The 12,127-nt window shown below is 38.7% G+C and overlaps 1 protein-coding gene across 5 annotated transcripts in view; it reads left to right on the top strand.

The window, feature by feature from the left end:
* The window catches only part of limd1.L (LIM domains containing 1 L homeolog), a 30,919-nt gene that overhangs the window by 9,572 nt on the left and 9,220 nt on the right, over positions 1 to 12,127 (top strand). For all 5 annotated transcript variants that reach the window (XM_018266738.2, XM_018266737.2, XM_018266735.2 and 2 more), the window contains 2 exon segments: positions 9,280 to 9,381; positions 10,945 to 11,012. In XM_018266738.2, coding sequence (XP_018122227.1) covers positions 9,280 to 9,381; positions 10,945 to 11,012 — 170 coding nt within the window.

Raw genomic sequence — 12,127 nt, 5'->3', positions numbered from 1 at the left:
GTGCACCAATCCCCATTGCTCTGGTGAAAATGATGAATGATGATGAAGGATGAAAATTTGAGCGAATAAAAGAGAGGGGACTGGAGTGACGATCTACAGCAGGCATAGGGGCACCTGCTATGTAAATCTGGCCCTGCTCAGAGGAGTCTGCAGCAGGTTGGTACTGAGAGAAAATAAAATTTTGTGTATGCAGAAGCCCTCAGGAGCCCCCCTCCTGACTTGGATGGACTCCGTTCTCAAGCTAGCCTTGGTAATACTACCTTGACAATAAGGAAGACTATCTCATTGGTTATTTGAGCAGTTCTTTGTTTTTCTGTGCTGTGAAGTGATATCTCTATGCTCTCATAATGGTTAGGCATACATTCCCATGTTTATAAAAACTCTGTGATTTCTTTATTCAGGGTTCTGATGTTTTGTGAGTTCAGAATCCATGGAGCTTGTGTCAGATAAACGTTATCTTTTTTAACCTCAAGTGGTTTCCGGTATATAAAGTTCCCTGACAGTAAGATCATCAGAAGTGCATCAGAATCTCTTCTAAGATTTTAAGCAGTCCATTTATTGCAATAACAAACAGATTTAAGGGTCCCCTGCAAAGGCTCTCCTTAGGGTCAGGGCACATGGTCAGATTCGGGGAGATTAGTCGCCAGACGACAAATCTCCTCTTCTTCGTGGCGACTAATCTCCCCGATCTGCCTTCCCCTGCCTTCCACCGGCTAAAATGAAAATCACCTGGGGGCAGGCATTGGGAGTGATTTGATTTCCGAGGTCGCCCTAATTTCCTCGTGAGGCAGGGGAAGGCAGGTCGGGGAGATTTTTCACCTGGCGACTAATCTCCCCGAATCTGCCTGTGTGCCCCAACCTTTATGGCTTTCCTTGTACAACTCCTTGTTTAACTTGTCAATATCACTTGTCAATATCACTTGTAAACGAATCACGATGGAACAAATCACCCTTGAAATTTTCTCCCCTAAAGATATCTTAATAAATAGGGAGAGGAAAAGCTGGGTACTGCTGCACACATGTCTGGGCAATCACAACTGATTCTAATTGATCAAGCAGCAAACTGATCACCGAGCTGTGACAGGAGATAAGAGCAGAGCAAGTGTGAAGATGAACATTGAGATAAAGTGACATACATAAGTTTTTTGATAATCAATATAATGTGATTAGTTTAGAATGTGAAAAATTAACACTACAAATGTATAGAACATGTAAACAGAGATGTTGGAAGTGAATGCAGATATAGCAAACTTACCAAAAATGCAGACAACAGGGCCACATTAAAGTGGTTGTTCACCTTCCAACACTTTTCAGTTTAGTTGGTTTTAGATAGTTAACAAAAACTAGAGACTTTTTCCATTTACTTGCTATTTTCTGTGTGTGACCATTATTCCAATATTGACCTTTTTTGTCTTTTTAAATCAGCTCTGGGAGAGGGTTGCTGAATCTGTAACTGTTCTAAATTGATACATTTAGTTGATACATTTCTTATCTTTAGCCCAACTGAGCAGAATCCCTGAGTTTCATTAAAGGAAGCTGCAATAATTGATACAATAGTTGCTAATACTCCAGAGATGCTGCTGAGAGGTATCTAAACTAAATAGTGCAACATTTTAACAGTTTAGATTCTGCACCTGAGCTGCCTGACTGAAACACCAGACGGGGAACATTTAAATTGAAACTTTATAAAAACCGTAAAAGATGGAAAGCAGCTGGAAAAAAGTCTTTCTCTCTGGGGAAATGTGTGGAGAAACGTAAGCGTTACAGAGAAGCCCAGGCATGGCTCATAAAGGTATACTCCCAGGCGCGGATTTTCCCAGAGGGCGCCCGTAGGCCAGCGTCCTCCAGCACCCCCTCCCTCCCGCAATATTGCACGCATGCGCATATTTTATTAGTGGAGTGCTAAGCGCCTATCACTTAGTGCTCCGAGATGAAGGCGATTAACCCTGCTGCTGGGCAACTTTCCGCCCCTTAATTTTTGCCGCCTTAGGCCCGGGTCTATGCGGCCTCGCCGTAAATCCGGGTCTGTATACCCCCATTTTTTTGCTTCTGAGTGGGAGTATACCCTATGCACAGTGTTTGCTTATAATGTAATATATAATAAGTGTCTTCATATAACATTTGCCCAAGGGAGAATTTTGAACTGTTTACCCCAGAAAAAAAGGTAATTTAGAAGTAACTGTAATTTTAAGGTAACATATAAGTATAATGGTGGGCACATGTGCTTTGTGCTAAGTCTACAGCATAGGGAGACAAACCATAGAAAAAAAAATTGGCATTCACACACACACACACACACACTCTCCAAAGTATTACTCCAGTCCAGGCTTGTAAAATAAAAACTAGAGAGGTACATTTCCTGAAGAAAATGTGAGTGGTGCTTGCCGTGGCAAAACTCAGGCCCAAATCTGATTGGCTGTTGTTGCCCCGCCCCTTTTTTTCCTAATTGTGAACCACAGTCACTCAGTGACTAACATACCAAAGTTTGGGAATGCTGTCATTTAATGTGTAAAAATGGCAGCATTTCTATTTTTTTCTATTGAAAATCAATGAATGAAATTTGATTGGTTGTTGGTGGCTCCGCCCACTTTTTCTAAACTTGAAGTGGAAACCCCCAGCGACCACATTTGTGATATTCAAGGTCCCTGACATCAATACTGAGAGAATGGCAGCCTTCTTAATTTTTCCCATTAAAACCAATCAAAGAAATCTGATTGGTTGGTTTTGGCTCCACCCACTTTTCTTAATTTTAATCCCAGTCCCCCAGTGACCAACTGTGCCAAGTTTGAGGACCCTGCCATTAACCGTCTAAGAGCGGCAGCAGTTTAAAATTTTCCTATTTAATTGAATGGCTGAAATTTGATTGGCTGTTGTAGACTCCGCCCACTTTTTGTAAATTTTGGCTGCAGTCACCCAGTGACCCACGGTGGCAAGTTTGGGAGCTCTGGCTTTATTACTGTGAGAATTACAGCTGTTTACATTTTCTCATTGAAGTCAATAGGGAAAATCTGATTGGTTGTTTGCGGCTCCGCTCACTTTTTTGGGTCCCCAAAATAGGACAGAAAAGTCACAACACCCCATTCCCGAATAAGCTGAACGGTTTGACACCTCATTCATGGGTCTGCGACAAACTAATTATTCGATAAATTCCCCATTATAAGTCAATGGGGCAAATTTGGGGACCTCTCCTGCCCCGGGGGTAAAACTTATACCCTCGTGTGGGGTATCATCTGACACAGGTCGCAAACCTCTTCAAATGTGGTAAATTTAACGTTTCTACAAGATTCCCTCTCTGCGCTAGAATCCGTCAAAAGTTGGCCTCAATGTTAATCTATGGGACTTTTCGGGGTGGTTAATTGCCCCCGCAAGGGGCAATTAACCACCCACCCCTTAGAAAAGTTATACCACCCCATTCCCGATTAAGCCGCACGATTTGACACCTCATTCATGGGTCTAGGACAAACGGTGCGGGACTAGTTACGCGCCAAACTTTCATACGGAAGAAGAATAAAAATAAGTTTGCAAGATAACAGTAGTGATGCTTTGCTTCGCAAGCACCACTAAAAATAAGTTTGCAAGATAACAGTAGTGATGCTTTGCTTCGCAAGCACCACTAATTACTATATTGAAACACTATCACTGAGCTGATGCCTGTGTTACAATAAAGTAACTGATGTTACAAGCCTGAACTTGAGTGATAACTTTGTATGTGCTAAATCTTTCGAAAAAGCCTTCCTGCAGGAAAGTCACAGAACTCCCATATCAACTTTGATTAATGCCTGTGTTTGCAGCCTTCCCCCACCCTTCAATCAGCTCCATGGAAGTTAACAAATATTTTCTTCAAGCTTAGGGATATGTAAATCTTCTCTCTCAGTTTTTACAGCTCTGAGACAGTGTGCGTGATTCTAAAGTCTTTGGAAGGTGAAATCCATTTCCCAACAGGTGCTTCTGGGCATTCACATTGCCTTTTTATATTTTACAAGTGGGCAGGGGCAGTGAGAAAGATGTGGACTTAAGAATGTAAAGGCTGTATGGCTGTTTTTATGGTTATAGGAGCGGGCTATAACTGGAGTCAAAGTAAGCTTTTTTTCCCCTTTTTGACTTTTTTTTGTCTAGTGGCACGTTGCTATACCATGTATATAGCACTCCCAACTGTAATTTATGAAAATATTAGAAGTCACAGGCAGGGGTGCTTCGCCAATGAGGCAAGTTGAGGCTGTCGCCTCAGGCAGCAGCGCCCCACTAGGTGCCAGGGGCAGCAAAAATGCTGCTCCTTGTACTTAAAGAGCGAATTTACGGAGGAGGGGGGGCAGCAAGGGGCCAGGATTGCCCCTGGTCACAGGAAGTTAAATTAACCTTTTATGTAGGTCATGGAACTCTGAGGTGACTATTATTAGCTGCATACAAATTATAAATGTTATGCATATATTCATTATATTCCACAAATTAAATAATATTCTTTTATTTAAAGGGTGTGTTAATGTATTAGATATTATTGATTTGTTTATATGAAACTAAATTCATTAACAAAATTGATTTTTTTTTCAGTTGCTTTCTATTTTTTATATTTTTCTGGTGCTGCTCACACAGCACTGGCTTTCAACTAGTTCCCTTTCCTAATAACCCTGTTTCAGGAGAGGAACATAGACATGAAAGCTCAAACCGTGGGGTCTGCTGTATGTAGTCTCCAGCCCCTTATGTAACTTAAACATAAATAAGCAGCTAAGTGGATGTTGGTCTAAGGAGGAACTGTGTGAGAGTATGCACTTTTTTGCGGGGGGATTTGGGGCAGCTACCTATTTAATTATTGCCACTGATTTTACTTGTCTTATCCTGCCTGCTTGTTATGATTCCACTTCACAGAAAAAACCTTTCCCTGCCTAGTGTCTCTGCTCCCAACTGCACTGAATGCTTCTCCCTGCCTCATCTAGTGCTGCATTCCTCAAATTTTTCTGTTCCCAGCAGCACTGACCAATGCCAGTTTCCCCGTTCTTCTGATCCTCATTACAATATACTAATTTCCATCCTACTTATTTCCTTTTAATCCTCAAGACCCTACTTTCTTCTAATTCCAGCACTGAGCACATTTGCCCCATTCTGAATTTAGTCACACCAGGCACTTAATTTTGCCTTCCCTTTCTAATCCACCGCTACCAGAAATAACTCTTCCTGTCTTCCTCTGTTCTGCTGACACCCTACTGCACTGAACTTCTGCTTCCGTACATAGTGCAGGGTTGTGTCATTCCAACTGCTGCAACAATGTATTCTAGAAACCCCTTGGGAATCCTAGTTCAGTTGGTCTGGGGCTATGCATGAAAGGGACATTAGTAAAAGGTGCTTAGTATTATGTAGTACTGTGATTGTAAAACTGTGGCCTTTATGTGTGTCCTAAATTGCTTAGGCCATTGTGTCCTTTATTGCTAGGGAGTTTGTGTCTTATAGGGGTGGGTCACCTTTAAAGGACCAGTAACATAAAAAAAAATTTAAACTTTAAAATCGCAAAGCCTTTATTAAGAGATAACTTACCAAAACTCCACTCCTCTTCAGAAAAGGTAACATGGCGACGATCCATCGTGCAGCGCTCAATTTCTCCTCCCTGGCTAACTCCTATTAGGAAGGCAAGGAGGAGAAATCTAACGTTGCATGATAGATCACCCAATCACTTTCTGAAGAGGAGCGCAAGCAGAGTTTCGGTAAGTTGTTTCGTAATAAAGACTTTGCAATTTTAAAGAAAAAAAATTTTTTTTTAAAGTTTCATTTTGTCTTTTTTAAAAATTTTTGCTGTTACTGTTCCTTTAAGTATGTTATAGATTAAGCAACTTGTTACTTGACGTTCATTAATTATTTTTTATAGTTTTTGAATTATTTGCCGTTTTCTTCTGACTCCTGCTTTCAGCAGGGGTCCTCTGACCCCATCTAAAAAACAAATGCTCTGTAAGGCTACAAATGTATTGTTATTACTACCTTTTTTTTAATTTCTCCTCTTTCTATTCAGGTCCTCTCCTATTGTATTCCAGACTCTAAGTCAAATCAGCATGGTTTCTAGGGTAATTTGGACCCTAGCAAACTGGAGAGCTGCTGAATAAAACGCTAAAAAGCTTAAAACTGCAAATATTAAAAAATTAAAACCAATTGCAAATTGTTTCAGATTGTCTCAGAATATCTCCCTCTACCTCATACTAAAAGTTAATTTAAAGGTGAACAATGCAGGGGCCATTGTGTACAAAGTGCTGGTTTGTGTAATTCTAGATGCTGTTAAACATGCTGATGACATCACTCCATTCAGTAACGAGGCCACAACTTATCAGATGTAAAATGTATTATTAATTTATTGCTCTATTTAAAAATTGGATTTTAGTACAAGATTCTGCTTGAGGAGCACTACTGGTTACAATAAACCTGTTTATAGTATTGAACAAAACCATTTTTCCCCATGACCAGGTTTTATACACTATTGTGGTCTGCCACAATTCCTGAATGTTTATTGTGCTCTAAGGGTTTTTTTTTTTTACAGCTGATATCTGTTCCCCTTTTGTATTAGTTGGTCGAGGAAGAGTAGCTATGACTTTATGCGATTTGTTCTGCACAGGTGCACATTTTGCATGCACACTTTAGTTAACTGGATGCAATATTTCTAAATTGTCCTTTTTGGGAACAAAATAGATTTATAGCTTTACATAGGGAGTTATTTACTAAACAACGAATGCAAAAATCACAAAAAATTTGTAATTTATTTTTTATAAAATAGGACTTTAAAAAAAAAATCAAACCCGGGGATGGAAAAGTCAGAATCTGAAAATCCAGCATCTCCGACCTGTCGATGTTGCATATAAGTCAATGGGAGAAGTGACAATGATTTTTTTGATGGTGCGATGGTTTTCGTAGAAAGACCCTAACTTCTCTGAGTTTTTGGGTCAAAATTTCCTGAAAAAATCATGAAAATCGAATGAAAAAATTGCGAAAATCTTATTTTTTCTCCCGCAAAGCAAATTTTTCGGGAAAATGTAATAATAAATAAGTGTAAAAAACCAGAGCGGATTTGATTGAACTTTGTAGCAGAAAATACTGAGATAAATTCGGACTGTAATAAATAACCCCCTTAGTGTCATATATTTGTAAAAAAAAAAGAATTTTTGTAAAAACTAATGTTAACACATTATTTTTACATCTGGATGTTGCACATATTCTGACAAACCGTTTATATTGGTATGATTTTCAGTAGTTACAGCCATTGTAAAACAACTATAATGTAAATTATATTTGGAATAATATACCTCCTATTGTAGAAATATACCGAGGGTCTAGGGGCAAATTCACGCTACCACAAATTCACCAGCGTGACGTCAATTCGTTACTTCGCCGATTTACTAACGGGTGCTGGTGTAAATTCGCTAGAGAAGTGGACCTACTCTAGCGTTACTTCGCACCCTTACGCCAGGCAAAGTTGCTCTATATTGATGGGACGTAACTACGCTAATTCACTAACTTGCAGGTTTTACTGAACGTTACCTCTTGCACCAGACTTGCCTTCTCCACCTCAGACCAGGCGAAGTGCAATAGAGTAGATAGGGCTTGCTTCAAAAAAAGGCTGGTGTCTTTTACTTTTTTAATGGTGATAGGCTGAAAAAGATCGTAAATTTTATGGGGGTACCCTCCTTCCCCCCTACATTTCCTAACATATGGCACCTAAACTATACAGTGGGCACATGTATAGGGCAAAATAACAACTCTATTTTATAAAGATTTCCCAGGCTTTTGTAGTGTAATGTATTTGCTGCTACATATATGTCCATTGTACTTTAACTTGGCGCTGTATGCAAATTAGGCATCGCTAGCATAACTTTGCTTTTCGTGACGAATTAACGCTAGCGCAACTTTGCTACCTTTCGCCTCCCTGAGCGCAACTTCGGATTTTAGTGAATTAGAGGCACCCTGGCAAAGTGCGGCAAAGGCGCCACTAGAGTATTTTTGTTGCTTAGTGAATTTGTCCCCTAGTGTTTTATACAGGCCATAGAACTGCAAAGGTCTGGGGCGTTTCTGCCATGAGGCAAGGTGAGCAAAAAGCCGCTCCTGGTAACTTTAAGACTGGAAAATTCAGGTTTTCTAGTGCAGAGAGCACAATTTCACTCACTGCTCTAGCGATGCGGCCCCCATAACAGGGGATACGTTTTTACATACACAAGGCTCTGAGTCATGTGACACAACACCAATTATAAGAACCAATTATAACTGAATATATTAGTGAGCACCATTTATAAGGATATGGTCATAGTTATTATGCATCATGTTAAAATAAACAGTTTCTTCCATAGTAAGATCATTGACTTGTAGATTTTAGACAAATATAAGCTTGGCAATTATTTTGTTTTAACTCGGTGGCAGAATTACAATATTTTGTGATTGCATGTAAAAAAAGACAGACATGGGAAAAAAAGTCTAACAAATCCTGATCTATATTTTTCAATAGTCACCCAAAGTTGCCTCAGTGAGGCAACTTCAGGCGACTATAGAAAACGCATCGCAGCGTGTGCATTAGCGCAGGCGACATTTCATTCTAGCCTATGGGGTATAACGCTGAGGCAGTTCGGGGAGATAGTTGCGCAAAAGACGAGGCGATTAGTCGCCAGGTGACAAAATCTCCCCGAATCTCCTCGTGTGGCCTTACCCTTAGTCAGTCACTGGTGCATGCGGCATTTCTGCATTTTAGGGCAAAGCTAGACAAGGAGATTAGTGGCCTGCAACATATCTCCTCTGCTACATGCGACTAATCTCTACTAATCTCTTCCAAATGCTGTCCCACTGTTGATAAAGCGAATCACCAGTGATAAAACATAGTTGTTGCAAGGAAACTTCAGACGACTTCAGAAAGAAAAGCAATGTTTTACCATCAGTGATTCATTTTATTGCTGGTGGGTAAGCATTTGAAGGTGATCAGTCGCCCGCGGAAGAGATTTGCAGCGGGTTCAGCTTTTGTTGCCCCGTCCCAACTTGTTTGGAAAATGTTGCTGGAATCAAATTCAAAATGAGCATATCTTTTCAGAAAATTCCTAATTTTCAACATTTGAATGTTATTTTCATACTAGCTATAACTAAACATATGGTTTGTATGATCTGCAAATTATTGCATTCTGTTTTCATTTATATTTTACACAGTGTCCCAACTTTTTTTGGGAATCAAGCTGCTATTTACTGTGCAGCCTTTGTATTACTGCAGTTGGTATGATACTGACAATGTTCAAAATGGACTATATGAACATGTTGAATATTTGCCTTTTTTAGGAACGTGTGTAAAATGCAGCAAAGGAGTTTATGGGGCAAGTCAAGCTTGCCAAGCAATGGGAAACCTATACCACAACGGTTGTTTTATCTGCAGTGCCTGTAGTAAGTAAAACTTTTATTATTTGGACAAATGCTTGATAAATTAAATTCTTCATATTGCATTTAGTTCAGTGGTATACAATAACATTCATGCTATGGATTAATATTTGTTGAGGGAATAATTAAACCAAATCTAATTTTGAAAGTAGACCCTTGATGGTATTTAGGCAGATTTGCTTTTAAGTGGTAATATTAAGCCAAAATCAAGTTGATAATACATTTATCTGATTTCTCAACCTATTGACTAAGCACTGCCTCCATTTAGTGTCTTTTAAAAATAATTTGTAAAGGAAAAATATACCCATTTTTTGATATGTGCTCATTCAGATGGGCTTATGAATAAATGGTCCATAAAGACTATCTGAACTTACAAATTGAAAGGAAACAATGATATACTTGCAGGAATAATTTCTTCTTAGACTCAGTGTAATGCAACCCTTCCTCACCTTGTTCCATTGTGAAGTGATGGATTCTGGGACTTGAAGTCCCTATGCTTTTGATAGTGGGTGGAAAAAAAGATTCTATGAAATGTTGAGGAACTTAAATTCCTAGAATCCACTAATTCACAGTGGATCAAGGCGAGGGAGGGGTTGCATGTAACTGTGAACCAAATAGAGGGTTGAAAATGGTTCGTACAAGTATCATGGCTTACATTGTCTGTGGAATCAGGTACTGTATGTTTGTGTGAAAAGAATACATTTATATTTATTTTAGATAGTATTATATACTCACTCCTTATTGTAATACTTCCCCGTCTCGACAGTCTCTCTCTCGTCATGCAGGCGTTGAGTCAGATTTTTCAGCTAGCTGTCAATCAAAATCTTACTCGGCATGAAGAGAGACAGATTAGTTGAGAGAATGATACTGAAGCATAACTTGATTATTTTAGAAACAGTTCAATTTGAATTGATTATATTTAGAATGTTTATTATTTCCATAGAATAACATTTATACAACATTTTTATTTATTCGGTAGTTCTTCTTACCGATTCAAAACTTGTTCTCCTGAAATTGAGTGTTTGTTTTGTAGCCTATATTAATGACATTTTCATGCTCCCAATTAGCGGGGTGTTTTGTTACTTATGAATTTGTAATTCAAAGAGTTCTGTAAGAAATGTGTATTCCCTATATAACATCATTTCTGGTTGAGGACTCCGCAATGTGTCATGCAGCAGACTTAAAATGTACTATTAAAATTCCCAGAAAATAAGACTGCCCAATCAGCCCAGTTCTCAAAAAATCCTAAATCCTCTTCCCTGATCCAGTGTGTACCTCAGATGTTGTCTTCCCCAGCCTTATATAGCTCCATAATCTGGACATCTGCACATATTGCTCCTTTAGTAGCACAAGTTTCTTTTTTACTACTTGCTTCAAAATCATGTGCATATTATGAAATATATTTTGGTTTTGTTAATAAATACTATTGTTATTAAAGGATTAATTATTATATATGAGGTTTTAAACACTGAAGAGGTAAAATTGCTACACTAAGAAAAGATGTATGTTGTAGCTGTAGATGTATAAACACCTAACATTATTATTATGTCTGCTTTTCAAATTTTACAGGTAGAAAACTCAGAGGAAAAGCATTTTATTTTGTCAATGGTAAAGTGTATTGTGAAGAAGACTTTTTGGTAAGTTTTGGAATTATTCAGAGAACATACATTTGCAGCAACAAAATGTATCTATTTTTGCCAATTCCATGGAATTTACATTGATGCTTTAAATGTTTCACTATCCTCTCCATCCTGAAACATTAACCCTGAATTGAGTACACTCTGTTTTAGGTGCACAGCTGGCCATAGAAGTAAAGATCTTTTCGTTAACAATGTACGATTTGTCCATCAACCAAAAAGACCATTTCAAGCGATGTTGTCTAGTTGAAGCCAGGAAAACTGAGGGTAGCTTCCTGCTTGGCCATGCAAACATAGATAGATTTCACTGTAACCAATGAAAATCTTTTAACGTGGCCGATCAATTTTCTCACAGATGTCGGACGAAAAATCGTTAGATGCACGAACGTTCAATTCGCATTAACTTCACAATAACAGATTCATAGATTGGTTGGATTGCACTAAAATCGGTTGTTCACCAAAGAAAAATCTTTGCGTCTGTGGGGACATTATTAATTCAGGGCTTTTTTGGGAAGTGTCTTCTGTATTTTGCTGGCTAACAGAGAATGCTATATAGCTAACAGTACAACTTAAGTGAATTTGTCAACTCATCCAGGCAGATTTATTATCAACTCATGTTAGAAACAAGAGCAAGTTCTTTTACTTGTTTGTGTGTTCTTGCATCAATTGATCTTCTTTCCCTTATGCTGAATTTTTTTGACTGCACGCTTCTTTTTTTTTTATATAAAAAGTTTGCAGGTTTCAGGTGGTAAGCTTGTTAAATTGGGTTACGTTAAACGGAAGTCTGGATCCTCGGTTGTATAAACAGATGACAAATAACGTTTCAAAATCTTCCAATTTGCCTCACTCTGATACAGAAACTCACAAAGTTTTCCAGTAATTAATTGCTCTGGCTTGATGCCAAATTACTGGTTTTTTTTTTTTAAATAAAAGTTTTATTTTCCACAATGTTCTCGCCACCTAAAATCATTTATTTTTTATCAGAAACCCACTCATGGATAAACCACTTTTTTAATGCCATTTTTAGCCTGCTTGTTTTTCCCATGCTTCATTGAACTCTTTGCAGGGCCAGATTTACATAGCGGGCGCCCCTAGGCCCACTGCCGTTCTTCGTC

This window comes from Xenopus laevis, chromosome 6L (genome assembly GCF_017654675.1).
Source record: "Xenopus laevis strain J_2021 chromosome 6L, Xenopus_laevis_v10.1, whole genome shotgun sequence".
NCBI lineage: Eukaryota > Metazoa > Chordata > Amphibia > Anura > Pipidae > Xenopus > Xenopus laevis.
This window is presented reverse-complemented; position numbering and strand designations above follow the sequence as displayed.